The sequence below is a fragment of the Pagrus pagrus genome, assembly GCF_965226575.1.
Source record: "Pagrus pagrus genome assembly, chromosome: 11".
In the NCBI taxonomy this organism is placed as follows: Eukaryota; Metazoa; Chordata; class Actinopteri; order Spariformes; family Sparidae; genus Pagrus; species Pagrus pagrus.
The window spans coordinates 27,570,331-27,587,155 of NC_140195.1; the positions used below are offsets into that span (position 1 = coordinate 27,570,331).

Sequence of the window (16,825 nt, forward strand, 5' to 3'; positions counted from 1 at the left end):
ACAGAGATCGGAGGTTTTCCTCCGGCCTGGCAACCTACAGCATCTGCAATACCTCTTGCAAATCTCATTCATACATCCACAGATTTATACATACATGTCATGAACGCAACATATAGTCTAAGATACATTTGATGAGCCAAAGAAAACTTGTTTCAGTATTGTTTTATTAGATGATAAGGTGCACATAATAACTCCATATTTCATAAAAAAATATAATAGAAAAAAGCAAAATAACTGACATTTATCCATAGGTGTAACCTCACATCAGTAAAATAAAAAATAAAAATGAAAGGACCAATTAAACGATTCTTATATGAGTAAATGGGATATACACATGTATAAATAAAATATAAGCATGACTCTAAACATGCATGTATACAAGGTTCAATATGTAGCCTACGTCAAGGCAGACATTCTCATGGAATAACTTCAATAAGTATGAGATTAATAATTTATTTATATACAATGCTTACATCATTTAATAATAGCTTGTTACATGACACTGCAAGAAAACAAGCAAAGAATACCTACCAAATACATTTGCAAGACTGAGATAGCTTTAGTGACCATTATACACATTTACTAATTGTTCTTTTTACAAATCCTTCCTTTACACACATATGTTGCATGTGAACATATTTCATTGGTCAAAGTGCGCGGTTGCTGCCATCGGAGCACAACTGATACAGAGGTGGTTAAGTTGGTAGGTTGCTTCAGGGCACATCAGCCGGGTTTGAAGATGGACGAGTCACCTTTAAGCTATGAGCTCATGGCCTGACCAGATATGGAACCATCAGGTTTGTGGCCACATCTTCAGGCCAACCTTTCTCCTACCAAGAACAACCAAGAACTGTCATTAAGTCAGGGTTTACTCCCTTCCTTCCACAGAGTGATGCCTTTTTGCCCTCATTGCCACTCCTGCCTCATAGATAGCCCACTGTAGAGCTGCTCCAGCTGGTAACTTAGTAAAGCCTTCCTCTGAGATGTCGTTGATCTTCAGGTAACCCCCCGGCCTATGCAGAGCCACTCCATGGAGGTGTGAGAATAGCAGTGCTAAGTCACTTGTCAGCCTGTAGTGAGCTACCAGCCTCAGCTCAGTGGGGATGTCCGTTTCCTCAGAGTACTCAAAAACAGCCGCCATGTATTTGGACAGGTCCTGGCTCCTGGTTTTGGCTCGGCCCACCTCCTCTCCGATGAGCTGCACAGCTGCATCAGAGCTGAAGGCGTTGTGTCCAAAGTCCAGCCCACCGTCTGCCTCCCCGTCTTCGCCGGCGCCCTCTGGCTCTGGAGGTTCAGGTCTGTGGTTGAGGCCCCGAGAACAGATCACCAAGATGAAGTCGCTCTCCCTGATCTGCCGGCAGTGCCACGCCATACTGCCCTCCCCAGCCACGCTCAGAGAGTCCCACAGGTCCAGGCACACCTGGGAGGAAAGGAAAGTGTCACCATAAACTGATCCAACCCCACAGACAAGAAGAAACAAAGAAATGGACAATAAAATCACTAGTTTTGAAAGATGTTACAAAAATTGACTCCAGGCGCCAACAAAAGGATTGTTGCCTAATTTGATTCTACCAGTCCAATTCCACTAAAACAGAACATCTGCACCACAGTCACATGGCTACCATTTTCATTTTTCTGTTCAGCATGCGGCCTTCACCCTCAGGGTGGAAAACCCAAGTATTATACTGCTTTGTTCCAGGTTGCAATCCCATAAAAACAAATTCACAAATTATGGTTTCACCGCTTCCTGATTGATCAGAAACTGAAAAGACAAAAAATAGTGATAATCTAGAGAAACATCAGGCCATATTTCAAGGCAAAACAACATATTTGATAACCCATGAGTTTCTGTCAGATGACACCAAACATTAGCACTGCCTAGCTAACATTACTCAGATTGCTCAGATTCTTTATGTTTGTAACCCGGAATTTAGCAGCATAGGTGTAATTTACACTGGGGCCGCTAGGGACATGACCCCACCACTTTTCAACACAAAGTAACAGCCTTGGTGAGCAGCATAACATCGTCCCAGCACTCGAGTTTCCCACCCCTAAGCATGACGTCAGAGGAAAATGGCCGCTGTGTGAATATGGCCATGAAATGTCACGTCCTTTACCTGAGTGGCCATGTGCTGCTGGATGAACGCCCCCAGCTGCATGACGGCCTTGACATGAGCAGGGCCATCATAGCTGCTGTAGCAAATTAGAAGACGAGGAGGGGTGAGTCTGTTTCCGGGTAAGGACACCACTTCCTCCGGAGTCCCACTCTCTCCGTGACGTATTTCACCCGATGCCGGTGATGGGAAAGACAGGCCGGAGGTATAAGGAAGGCCCTCTGTAAAATGAATAATTATCATGATTTTAAATAAGCCTTCATGAGACACAAGTTGTTATTTTACATGATGTATTTTGTTTGTCTTTGCACCTTGTTTCATGAAGAGTTTTTTCATCTGCAGCTTGGGCGTCAACCCGGTGAGAGCGGCCAGTAAGATTACAATAATGGCTACCGCAGCCAGGCACACTGGGAGCATCAGAGCCAAGGAGGGAGTGACGGAGAGTGGCGTGGCCCCTTCTAAACATGGAGGAAGAGCAGAACTTCAAGAAACACTGTACGTAGTTTGACATTTACCGGAATAGGTTTACTTGCTTTACCACAGAGAGTTATATGAGAAGATAGATACCACCTTTGTACCTGCGTGCTATTTAGCTTCCCCTGCTAGTGCTAGGAGCAGATTAGCTGCAGGCAAGGGAAACAGCTAGCCCAGCTCTCTTTGTTGTGTAACACTATCAAACACTAATATCAGCAAGGAAGTGGCTGAATGCTAATGTTAGCTGTTGTCTGACAAAAGCTAATGGAAGCTTTTTGAAGTTCAAAAATATGCCTACCAGCACCGGTAATACCAGGAAACTAGAGAGACTACTAGAGACTACTGGTGGCCAAACAAAAGATACAGCACATAACTGCCTGTAAAACAGAAAGTGTCATTTCTATTTTTCTGTCTATATGATACAGCATATTTATCACTGAGCTTTACACATGTCAGTTGGCTTATTTTTGAACTTCGGAGAGAGAAACGGTAGCTGTTTCCCCATAGGCTTTATGATAATGTAATTGCCTCCTGGCTCAATTTTGCATGAAGGCATATGAGCGGTACTACTTTAAAGGATGAATGGCCGATGGGAATGATCATACCTGATACACATGTATTAAAATGATTAATAACCGGACAAACACTTCACAATCTCAAATTCTCAAAAAACAAGTAAGGAGAAGTTTGTGTAGCGCCTTCTGTAATGCATTGCGATTGTGTGTATCAGCAACAACCTTGCCTACCTTTTTGAATACGCGTGACCTGAACATTGAATGTTTTCCTCACTGCATCCACTTCGTTAGCTGCAATCTGTGACACAGGAGATGTTGAGCATTAAAGTTCATTCCTGATCTTGGAAGACTGTAGTTTGATAAAATAATCTTAAACCCCCCACCTGCATTAATTGATTTCTTTGGCAACTTGGGGGCAGCGCAAAAAGCTGTTAACGCAACACTGACACATTATCGCCTTATAAAGTTGACAGGGGCTTTTCACTGCACCTTATTAAACATACTACAAGGAACTTTTAAGTGCTTATGAAAAGGTCTCAATTTAATACTGATGGCTCATATATCACATACATCAGGTGCAAGGTAAAAAAACAAATGTACATGCTAGCCAAATCAAGATAGTTGGACAGGAAGTGGTGATGCACATACCACTTTCGTCCACAGGGACCGCCAGAATCAACATAAAATAAACTTTTCTTGTAGCCGCTTTAAGTTCCATACTAAGGTTAAATAATAACGACTAAGCAAACTCCATCCACTGATGAAATCATAAAAATGTGGTTGAAAGCTTCAGAAAGAAAAGTCAGAAGTGGATGTTCAGTTAATGTTATTCTGTCAAACTACAAGAAATGTTGTTCCAAGACAAGGATAAATATTAATAATAATAATAATAATAATAATCAGTGTAGCCCATATAACACTTATTTTCTTGACACAAGTATTCCAATATCATTCATCAAACACACTGTGAAATATAGATTAGCTTTAATCCACTCTATTTATTTTACCTCACAAGTGTAGTTGGTGTCTTCTTGAAGGTCATTCAACAGATAGCTGTGGTGGGTTTCATTTTTGGAAGAATTCTAAGGAAATCAAATTAATAGTTAACACAATAAATAATCCAGTTTGCTTAAGCATTAAATATTTAATATAATATTTAATTGTAATATAACTCACAGAAGCAAGAATTAATGCACTGACTGAAAAACAAAGCAGCAAAATACAAAGCTGAAGCCACTCACAGGTGTTATGTCCGTGTATTTCTTCTTGCCGTTTGCGTAGCACAGTGAGAAGTAGCTGCTGATGTCCAGCTCTGGGGGAGCCAGGTTAAAGGTCACATTGATGGAGGTCCCTTCCTGCCGGACCTCAATATGTTTGGGGTACCAGTCTACAACCAGGGCATAAAGCATGGATACATTAAAGCTGATCTGAAGCAGAGACAGTTCATCTTAAGGTGGTATTTTTGTACCTGACTCTAGTTTATTTGGGAACTATGAGAATTACAAAGACAGTCTAACGCTTTCACTCACCTTTCTTGCACTTTTCAAGACCGATCTTCTGTGCACATGCTGCAAAATCAGAACGTGCATATTACAAGAAATTCTCTATTGTTTTGAGAGTGGTTTGACTGAAAGACATATGAAGAAAAGTACCATGATTACAGAGCAGACAAGCTTCTAGATGACAGAGTATGACAAGTAATTATAATGATAACTACACATAACTGTCGTAATCACGACTACATGCACTGCAAATAAACCAGCTGTTGCATGGATTTAGATTTTAAAGGTTACAGTGAAGCAAAAACACAAACTCTGTGAACCCCATTGGAACTGTGTGTGTGCTTGTGTGTGCCCGTGCCTGCGTGTTGTGTTGTGCGTGTCTAAAGAGATAATATCTAGCCCAGAGCTCAAGAGGCCTTACAGCGTGTGGAGAAGATCTTGCTGCGGTAGAACCTCTTCCATTTCTCAGGCACCGGCAGGGCCATGACCGTAACAGCATACTGGGACCCAAGGGGAAGGCCGGGAAATGGGTCCGACTTGTACACCTGCAGAAAAAACAGCAAAAGTTGACCTACATTGACCTACATTGGTGTTCTTTCTTTCATCTGATACGGTGAGATAAGAGTTTTGCCCATGTGCTTTATTAAGGGTAAAGCAGAGCAGCTTCCTCATCCAACATTTATCACTGTAACATAACTGCAATAATTGTTAAGAAATCATGGGTTATATGCAAATAGAGCTTTCCCCCAGGGCCTGAATGATGAATTGCTTTTGATGTGATCTGATGTCATGCTGGGAGGTCTCCCACCTTCAACTTTTTTTTCTCTCTTTTGAATTCTGTATGAATATTGTTTTCTTTCTGACAGACTCTCTACATTTTGAAAAATATTTTTTCTTTTTTTCATAATTTCTTTATATTTATTTTCTTCTAATTAAATTTCTTTCTATAGACCCTGAAAAAATCAGTGCATTGAAATATGTTGTATTATAGGCCATGTTGTGTAACAGTAGAATGTTTACTTTTTACTTCCCTTTTTGTAGTTTTTCTTGACAAACTTAATTATGAAACAGTCTCAATTTAATACTAATCCCTGTATATGACCTACATAACCAAACAAGTTGCTATTTCTATATAGCTATTGTAGTAATTCTTAATGCCTGTCACTGGTTAAACAAAGTTTACTTTGTTTAGCTTTTGCCCATAGGGGCTGCCAGAATCAACAAAAAGTGGTATTTCCTTGTAGCTCCCTCTTGCTCAACAGTTAACGTGAATGGTTCATTCATTTGTCATTCTTCAAAACACAGTTCTACAATGAAATGTAAGTTGTAGTCCCTTTATGCTGCACATGAAAAACTATTTTTACAGTGGAGTGTTGAGGATGAGTTCAGGGGTCTCACAGCCTGAGAAAAGAAGCTGCTCTGTAGTCTGGTGGTACGGCAGCAGATACTTCTGTATCTTTTGACAGACAGCAGTAGGGTGGACAGACTGTGGCTGGGTGGCTGTTGTCTTTTAGTTTCTTTGGGGTCTGTGCAGACATCTCACTTCACTGATATCACTGATGTTCAGCAGATGGGTACCACTGATGTTCTGGACAGTTTTAATTACCTGCTGCAGAACCTTAGTATGGAATGCTCGTGAAAGAACTAATAGTTCTGTTTGTGCCCAATGGTGGATGACGTCATACCTGACACAGTATGTGAAATCCTTCAGGACATTCTCATTAAACAAGGCCACATAAATATTAGGCTTTTCTTCACGTAGCTTCTTTCATGATGATTTACAGCTTTTTCATAAAATGTACAGCTGTTTCCTGGAAGCATAGTGTCAATGTGATCTCACCCAAAACGAAGGATCATCTCCCAATCACTAAGTCATAATTTGTGAGCAATAAAAGGAGAGCATGAGAAACATGAAAGGGGAAGATTTAGGATCCACTCACTAATAAAAAGTTTTATTTTGCTTCTTTTATCCAAACTCAAAATAATTGGCTGTGGACATTCTTGTGAGTAACAGTCGTGACAACTTGTCACAAGAAGTTGTGTTTAAAGTGTCAGGAATAGCACACAAACAGGAAACTGAGCAAAGACCAAAGCAGGTGGAACCCTTCCTACCCTCTGAGCATGCGATGCCGGCAGTGAGAGGTTACGGTTGAAGAGAAAGAGCTGACAGGCAAAACTCGACCCTCCCAAAGCCTGGATGAACACCTGAAAGCCTCGCAGGAAGGCAATCCCTGCAACAAACACGAAAGGGACAGATGAGTGAAATCAGTGTCACAGACCCTTTGGCAGTCCATCACATCCATGCATGTGCAGCACCATTCCAGTGTGGCCGGTTTAACCTTGAACATGGATGTTGGATACACTGCCGCCTGTCAAAGCCCCAGACATACACGGAATAACTTAAACCGGCTGTCTCTCGTACATTGAAGCATTCTCATAATGCAAGACATCATCGTTACCTCTCAGTCAAACTTCGCCGTAAGTCACCTGAAATCTTGTTTATGTCAAACCCTCTTACTTGTGGGAGGGAACTCCTGTCTGACATGATAAATGAGTTTCAAAACCAACCAAACAACTTCCACCCAATTTAAAGACATGCTACATGTCCTGACAGGACAGAAATTGGCTTAAAAATATAAGAAGAGACATCCATGTATTGAATCTGTATGAACATACCGTAGTAACTGGGCTTCCAGGAGACAACAATGGTGTCAGATTTGGGGTTTGGCTCAGGTACAAAGTCAACCGTCACATCATTTGGTGCTTGGACATAGTGCCGACAGATTTCAGGGTCTTCTTCTCCAAGCAAGTCATAACATGGCCATGGAACACAACCTGAGGAGAAATAACAATGGACACGTGAAATCTCAAAGTGTATTCATCAGATATTCTCAGTACATTATGATTTTAGACAGGCAGCGTTCAGTACATTTCTGAATATCAAATATGAAAGGAAACTAAGGTATTTAAGGACAGACTAGTCTGCAGCCATGCTTACGGCCCCCTGAGGCTGCATTTGCTAACGATAGCATGCTAAGATGCTGACCGTCACAAAGGTGCCATTTTAGAGGTCAGATGTTATGTCATGTTTTCTGAACTTTGTGTTTTTGTGAAATGTTGTTATCTCATGAAATGTGTTTTCTGAAATTTTGTCGTGTTTTTCAGAATATTATAATTTGTGAAGCTTTGTGAAACGTGTTTTAAATCTCAGGGCCAATGTACAATACTGACGTTTAGCAGGAAACAATTACCTAAGTCATTTACCTATTAATCATTTCCTTTTGGGTTAGCATGCTAATATTTGCTAATTAGCACCTGTCATTGGTTTTGCTGAATATTTTTGTGTTTTGTGAAACATTTTTGTCTGAAATGTCATGTTTTGTGAAATGTTGGTGTGTTGTGATTTGTGAAATATTGTGTTCCAAGGAATGTTATTGTGTTTTGACTCTCAGGGCCAATGTACACTACTGACATTTAGCAGGAAACAATTACCTAAGTCATTTACCTACTCATCTACATTTGCTCAGTGTATTAGCATGCTAATATTTGCTAATCAGCACTTGATATTGGTTCTGCAGGTATTTGGTGGTAAAAAACACTCTCATCTTTCCACCAAAAAAATCTAAATCAGATTCAGCACTTTTTATACTGGGTATACTGCCAGACAGCATGACACACAGAGACTGAAATTCATTACTGAGAATCCTGCTTTTAATAGCCCAAAAAAAAATAATAATAATCACAGTTTCCTGGTTGAAGTGCCAGTCCCCCAACGTAACTGAATGGAGGGACAGGGTTAAACATGCTTAAATAATGGAGAATACCAGGTTCAAAGATGTGGTGTTTGATATATAATGTGCAGGTATATGTACTGTGACAATTATTAACAATGAGGATAAATTCCTTCATGACATGGTTGGACTAGATTTGGGGAAAAAAAGCCTGTTGAAACAGGTGTAACTGTATGAACCTCCCCCATGTTGTATGTTCGTTATGTTTGTGTTGAATAAAAAATTAGCTACAATCAAACTTCCCTTTGCCACAGCATGACGTGTGCTGTACGCTAGACTAAAGAAGCCTATTGCACATGGGACTTTCTTTTTACCTTAAGGTTTCCTTAAGCAAACAAAGAACAAAGTAACCCTGGATCTTGCCTTACTTGCTCTGATAACAAACCACAAAGCCACCCAGTCGATACCGGTCTCATACCTGCCTTTCCACCCTCAGGGCACAGTGCTAATTAATTCCCATACCAAGCAAAAACAAAATAAAGGCTCTTAGGCCTTCTAGTTACGCAAAAACTAAACATGCTCACCTATAAGAAATAATTAAACCAAACAAATAAAAATGAAAATCTAATCTAAACATAGCAAACATCTAGAACGATCAAACAAGGTGAGTTATTATTAGTAAAAACACAACTCAATACTGACAACAAATGAATAGCTTCTCTGGTATTTACCAAACTGAAATGTGACCTGAGGGTGGTGCTAGATGAAGTCAGTGGATTGCTAAGATTACAATTTTCATAAACATTCATCCTTTGGAAAATCAGTGCCTGAAACAGACTTCTTGGTAATCCATCCAAAAAAAGTTTTTGGCATTGTTGCATTGTTGGTGTTGCTGCAGCACCAGAGGTTTAGCTAATATTTGACATGGGCTTGCCAGGAATTACATTTTCTCATCGGTTGTTTGACGTATTAAGACGAAGGCTTATTGTGACCTGCACTATGAAGACAGCTGGTGCTTGAACATTATGCTAGCCTTTGTTCAAATCTTAAGTGCAAACAATGTCATCTGCTCATCACAATGCCAATTGGTATTGAGTATAGTCAAGGACTCGGGGATGGAGACCTCGAGGCTGCAGTGGGAACAACACCTCACTGCTGCCAAAATATTTTTGAGCAATTAGCTTATAAGTGCAGTGAATGCTTTAATGCACTATGTCAGTGCAATTAGCCCACAGTCCAGTGCAGCCCGTCTGAATCAGACTTACTTCCAAACGGTTCGAAGGAGTTGAAACCAAGAGCCTTCTCGACATCAGCTCTGGTTATCCTGCAGTATTCACATCCAGGTCCGCCCTGTAAAGGAGAGCAATAATGAATTAAGAGCCAGCACGGCCTTTAACTGCATTTATTGGATGTTTGCACTTTGTGCCTGTTTCACGTCAGCTAAACAACCTGGATAAATAAAGGTCAATTTAAGAAGGCAAGAAACTGGATCATAGCAAAGACACTAGAAATAAAAAATACTGTTATATAAATAATGTTAATATTGACCTATTACCTACTGTTTGCACACAGTCCAACAAGAACTGATTCATATCTTTTTAACCTGAATTCAAACATCTCGTCAGATTTGATTCATGGTCAAAACAATCCCGCTGTGCACGTCCCCTGCTCATCTGTCAATGATATGGTGGATCGGCTAAAGAAATGCTGCAATTAGGAATGGCAGCAACAAGATAATGAGATAACCAAATTCCGTATAAATAAAAACAAGCCGTTAATGACATTATAAAAATAAATGTTTTACAGATGTTTTGATTCAACGTCATGGTCATTTTGGAGGCTGTAGAGTTTCTAGAGCTGAACTGTGTTCCCATTCTTGCCGCCCTACACTGGATCCCCGTCAGCTAAAGAGCAGCCTAAGTCCTGTCCCGTGTCACAGTGCCAGAGACCTGACCTCAGGCTCAAATCTGTCCCAACAAGAGCTCTGGCAACATGGCTTTCTAAACAGCAGCCTCCAAAATGTGGAATTCCCTTCATCCTGTTCAACGTTCCTGTGAACTTAAAACGCACTTTTACTCTTTGGCCTTTCACTGTCTGTGCCTATCCTAAAGGCATCAGCGAGCTTCACCTGAGAGCGTCTGAAATCCCCCCCCTATACAGTTTTCTGCTGTCAGAGGGGTGGAGCAGGGAGGCGGGGTGGCTGCGTTTTTCTGTTGCTATACGAAACCGACAATCTGACGCTCACACCCGTCTCATGCCGGGAATTTGCCAGGTGTGCAGAGGTGAGAGGTAAAGCAAGCAGTGTTTGGACATCTCTGTCAGGCAGCGATGGAATGTAACGATGATCATTTTCTCAAGTACTGGAATGAAGTACAATTTTGAGGTACTTTTACTTCAGTATTTTCATTTTCTGAGACCCACTCCAGGAAAAGATTTTTCTTCTTACTCCACTACATTTATTTGATATCTTTCATTATTGACTACTTTGCAGATTGCATGCTGCATCAGAGCCAAAACAGCACCATTTTGAATACATTTCTTTAATTGCCAATGAAATTTAAAAAAAAAAAAAGGAAGAGAAGAAAAACTCAAAACAATGATGCCAATAATCAGAAAAATGCTGAATGTCCGGTCTGATATTCAGAATTCTGACCACAATTGGTCGATAAATACTGTAAATAAATGTAAATGTATGTATTTTACTTTAACTCAAAGCCTACTTTTTATACTTAGTACATATAACTTTACATTTTACTTTAAGACTCAAACTGGGCTAAACTTACAGCCCAGCTTCCCAGAGTCATACTGTGAACCACTGCTATGCTTCAGACTGAAGCTGCATGGATTTCATTAAAAAAATGGCTCGTCTGACACTTCCTTCCTGACCCACAGTAGAGGTCACTTAAGGCCTCGTTTATGCTCTGACAGCTGATTGAGAGTTTCATGCCAACTGAGTTTAAACAGATGAGAAGTGAGTGAGCCCAATTGGGTGAGGAATTTCGAAGGCCAACGTTTTCCAGGTGACCAAAGTGCGCTCAATGATGGGATTTGTGTCCAGACTTTGAATTACATTTTCTATTTGAGATGTTGACAGTCTGAAGTTTTGTTTTTGATATACGAGCTTCCAGTTTTCAGAACTGCATGCATGGTTCCAGTTGTCCGGTTTGAAATGGAGAAAGGCTGTTATTGTTACTGTTACTCACATGAAACCAAGAGGGGAAACATTCTTACACCAAATGTCAAACGTTTAGACAAAGTTCATATGGTTTGCTCTTAATCTCCCAAAACCGGCCCACACAGCAGGGAGAGTCGTTTCACGGTCCAGTTATATGAGACAAAGTTGTTTTCTCATGAGAAATTATCTTGAGATCTCCGGAACATCTGCCTTTCATTTTCTTGAGACACTGAAATACTGTAGAATATCATGAAATAAAGCTTTGTTTTCTCATGTTTGTGATCTCAGGGTAAAGGCCCTCAAAAAGTAATTGCGAGCACAGCTGTTCTCAGCTTCCATTTGTTACACCATGTCCCCTTTTCCTTTGATAACTGGTGTTACGGGACAGTAGGCTACATAAACGCCAACAGAGGTAGAGACATACAATGCATAGAAATCAACAGAGCCAAAGGTTTACAAGCATCATGCTGCATGCCGTGATGTGTACGCCTACATTAATCTGAAGGAACATGAGAAAATTACACAAAACAAAAGTGTGAGTGTGCGTAAATGACTTCAGTGTTGAGGCTGGTTAATGTGGGGCTAATTCGAACTAATTTTTATATTGCTGGGAGGAAATGGTTGCCCAGACTTTTTTTCCCCTTGGAGCGCCAAAACTGCAACTTAAAGCAAACACCCATCTTGTATTGCGTTGTTAAGATGCAAACTGGTAGTAAATGTTTCCCTGAATTCATTAACATCCTGTGCAAGAGCTGTTTAACATTCATTTTGATAAGAAAAATATCTCTTACTGCAGATTTAATTTTGTATTAGTAATTTAATACAAGCAGAGTAGAGTATGTAGAGTCTGCAGAGTATCTAAAGCTCTTGAATATATGGAATACATGGAGTGGAGTAAAAACTCCAATGTTTGCTTCTAAAAATGTAGCTGAGAAGTATAAAGTAGATATGCTGTACTTATACTATAACATGCTCAGTACTCGAGTGAACTTAGTCATACTTAGCTATATTGGGTGGTTGCTCCTCCTTCCATCTGTTACACTCTGACTACTATGCTGCAATCTTTGTGAAACCCAATACACATCAAGAAACACGTGTTTCAAAAGATGTCAGATATGATGAATTGATCCCACCTACAAAGACACGTGAAGCCCAGAGGGGCTCGAGACCAAGATAGCTTCTTTAATTTCCAAACATCTGCATTTCATTCACATAAGTGGCTCAAATGTATATAAGCGCTGACACGACTGTCAGATGGAGTTTATCACAACATCGCCCAAAGTAATGATGGAACAACACGGGTCTGTTTTGGAGTGCTCCCCAAGTCCCAGTATCAACTGCTCTGGTTTTCTGTCTTCCAACAATAAATAATAACCTGGAACTGTCAAAGCCAATATTAAAGAGATTAATCATGCGCTCAGGATCCTACTTCCATTGAGCAATATCATTATGTGCGAGTCAAGTCACTTCTCACTAACAGAGTAAATGTTACCGATGATGAGGCCCACACATCCTGCTAACTTGCCCTGCAGGTTCAGAGACCATAACCCGACTAACAGGTGAAGAAAATAAGAGAGGAAGAAATACTGCGGTTGCCCCAGGCATAACACAGAAAGAGTGCAGGCGTGTATGTGTGTCAGTGGTTCACACAATGACAGTTAAACTGCCAGGTAATGGCCGTCAGAAAGTCTTTGTAGGCTAAATGGTTACTTGCACGCTAGCTCGCGACAGATATACTTGCTTGGTATGCACGAAACAACAGAGAACTCCTGCTGACATGCTGACAATGTGGGTGGCTTTTGAGCACACCACAGCACATGACAGAAGAAAAGAAATAATTCTGGTTTAGCCAAAGGGAATCCAGTCAAGGCTCTACTGAGATCTCCCTTGTTTGATCTGATTTAGGATTTACTGAAAATGACCAAAGAGGATGACAAAAGCCAACATCTGCAAAGAGTCTGTGGTTCCACACAGAAGATGACAGAAACCTGCTACATAATGAGAGACACTGCCACAAAACAACAAATGGTATTTCTGTGTAACACACACCGACCTCAAAGTTCAGCTCAGGTTGACAACCCCACATTCTCCCTTTGCCCACTTAATCAACTCTCTGAGAGCGGCTGAAAACAGAGCACCGAGGCACCAACCCGTGATATTTCGTAATCCCTGGAGCCAGCTATCTGAGTTTTTGGTTTTTTTGACATTTCACACAGAAACTGAAGCAGCTGCAGGTCAGGACACGTACAAGAAGTGAGTCATTTTGTCTGATTTTCAGTGTTTTCAGCAAAGGTGGAAGTTTTGTCTTCCCTGTAGATGTAGACACGTGACACTTTGGTGGGACTGCTGTGAGGCAAATACGCTGCAAAAAGTCATGTTTGAGTCTTCTGTGCTACATTTATTTTAGAAGTGGGAGTGTTGATGATGTATTGAGCAGACTCAGGGATGGAGTTGTGGCTACTTCTGTGTCTTTTGCCAGATGGCAGCAGGTTGTTTGTGTTAATCCGAATCTGAGATGCTGGGAGAATAAAATCAGAATAAATTAGAAACAGCTTGACGAGACCTTTTTCCTCAGTGAAAGAGACATTTTCTTTCGGACATTTAAGAATTTTCACTCCTAGACGTACTAGGCTTCATGCCTTTCGTGTTTTCTGCTGGGAAAACACGAGCCTCTCACTTAAACATTGTATAGCTCACTCTTAACTTACTCTTGTTGAGAATTACAGACGTGTGTTCAAATAGTTTCTTTCTCAGACTGGTACATCTCTCAAAGACCCCTCCAGTCAAAAATGTGTTTTTCTTCTTGTTCCTACACTTTGAATGTTTGAGCGTCACTGTGGACCTTATCAGTCCTTATAAGATGCCTGAGCACAATCACAAGGTGTGATGCGATTCCTCCTTCTTAAGAACTAAAGAAGGTTAAATTCCAGTGCCAAGTTAAACTTTTACAGTAGAGGAATTGAAAGCATCCTGACTGGAAACATCACCAACTGGCATGTTTGGTGCACAGCCTAGAACATCACTGGTTCCATCTACAGAGCATCAGTGATATCAGTGAAGTGAGATGTCTGCACAGAGCCCAAAGGATACTGAAAGACAACAGCCACCCAGCCACAGTCTGTTCACCCTGCTGCCACCTGACAACAGATACAGAATCTGCTGCCGTACCACCAGACTACAGAGCAGCTTCTTTCCTCAGGCTGTGGGACCCCTGAACTCATCCTCAACACGGCACTGTATAAAATATAGTTTTTTTTTTAAATCTCATGTAGCATAGAGGGATCCTGGTGTGTTGTAAAATGACCATTAAATTACCTTTAAATCAAATTCACAGGTCCAGTCTTACTCAACTTGTTAATCTTCAGATCTTCATCCTGCCAAGTTTTTCACTTGCAGGAACAACTTTCGATAAAGACTCGGAGCTACTAAATTATGGAATGTGTTTTTTTCCCCCTCACCTGGCGAAGACTGTTCCTCTATAAATGTTAAGAGAGATGTCTAAAAAACAATTCAACTTGTTTTGAAACCGCTTCTCAGTTTGTAATGTTCTTGTATTCACGTTTTATTTGTATCACTATAGTAACATGTATTATTAGTGTTGCTCGGGGGTCAATGCAGCTGTATAAATCAATGTCACACACACACACACACACACACACACACACACACACACACACACACACACACACACACACACACACACACACATCACATACCGTATTCACATTCTCTGCCATTATTTTGATACTATCAGTATTATTATTGTTGGAACTGTAAATAAATTAAACTAAGAACTAAAAAAAGTAAATAAATATATAAATTATATAAAAATGTGATGACCAAGTCAGCAACAGAGTAATTTTCAGTTCTCTCTTTCTGTTTTATTATAAGAACAAGTCAGGTACATTTTTTACTAAATAACATGAAAAAGCTAAAGTTTGGAGAACAAATAAATAAAATGCATCTGTAAATTGTCAGATTTCTGTAAAGATGTATGACAGGTATAATGACCACATTAAAATATATCAATATGCAAGTGTCTTTCATTTCAAGTTTAACGGCTGGACACAAGATGTCTCCTAATTCACTGTAGAGTCCATCCTCAGTGCCTGCGCACTTCAAACTTTCCACATCACACTCGTGTACGCTGAATACCGAACCAGGATCGGCTTCCAAACTTGCGATATCACAAATCATGCTCATAGATCTGCCTCGTAAAATCAGGTTTGCAGTGAGCGCAGAGAAAATGTATACTTTGAGCAGTGAATGTGAAAACAGCCTTCTAGTGTTGAAGCCTGCACAGTGAAGCTCTAACATTCAACTGTAGGAAGAAGAGTTTTGACGGGAGGGGGACCTCTAATATCTACTATGATTTAAACCTACAGTATAATTCACATACAAAAATGTTGTTTTTTTTCAGGTTTATGGATTCATATCACAACTTGCAAAAACTGCAGGGTTAGACAGAGGACACAAACAGAGGCTGGTGTTGTTGGAACTAAAAGACATGAAAATAAAAAATGTATGTGTAGTGAGTGAGACACAGGATAGAATATAACACAGCCATGAACGATTCTAATGTCTTTGCAGTCGCATAGACGTAATAAACTTGAGGTCTTGATTTCTAATACGCATTAAAGCACAAACATCATGTATAGGTTTGTTGTCTGCGCAGAATAGAATGCTGTAACCTACAAGACAGCCGACAGAAATATTGTAAACCGAAATTGAAGAAGAAAATTCACGTAGGTGACAGTGTAGTCGCTTCAGAGCCTGCCTATGTGTCAATACAGCAGCACAAACCTACGACACACGTGTAAATGTACACAAGGTTGGAAATCCGGCTTACCTGTCGTACACAGTCCAGACTGCAGTCCTGAGGAGTGATGGCTGTGGCACTATCCTGAGCCCAGAGCGGCTGACAGAGTGCCAAGAGATGGTACACAACAAGAGCTGCGTTCAACATTCTGCTACAGACAGCAAGACATTGTCCAACTGTGAGCCCCAGACCTCAACCTCACAAACACACACACTGGGCTGACCGGCCCCTCAGTGGAAAAAATGGATTGTCAAAGCTTTCTTGATGGCGCGTGAGACTGCGTGACTGGACCCTGCCAAGAGTGAAGAGAGACGGTGAGGGGAGTGGTGTCTTGAGGCTACGGGTGGAGGCTCACCATGCATGTTTTAACAGTTACGCTGCCAGACTAGCTCACATTTTGTGCAGTAGGAGCAGGAGGTATGTTGCAGGTTTGACTCTCAAACAAAATTTACTGTTGGTTCTTTTACTGGAGCCAAGACAAAACCTGATCACAGT

At 40.7% G+C, this 16,825-nt stretch overlaps 1 protein-coding gene across 1 annotated transcript; it reads right to left on the minus strand.

Annotated features, from left to right (window-relative positions):
• Positions 1-147: 147 nt before the first annotated feature.
• Positions 148-16,816, minus strand: LOC311264970 (interleukin-17 receptor D). The gene is made up of 12 exons (XM_084366238.1): positions 16,361-16,816; positions 9,602-9,686; positions 7,282-7,440; positions 6,718-6,836; positions 5,027-5,150; positions 4,633-4,671; positions 4,345-4,490; positions 4,111-4,185; positions 3,335-3,401; positions 2,426-2,572; positions 2,118-2,335; positions 148-1,420 (listed from the first exon to the last, which is right to left on the minus strand). Exons 1-12 carry the CDS (start codon positions 16,475-16,477, stop codon positions 869-871), a joined length of 1,848 nt encoding a protein of 615 aa, XP_084222364.1. The 5' UTR covers positions 16,478-16,816; the 3' UTR covers positions 148-868.
• Positions 16,817-16,825: the final 9 nt, after the last annotated feature.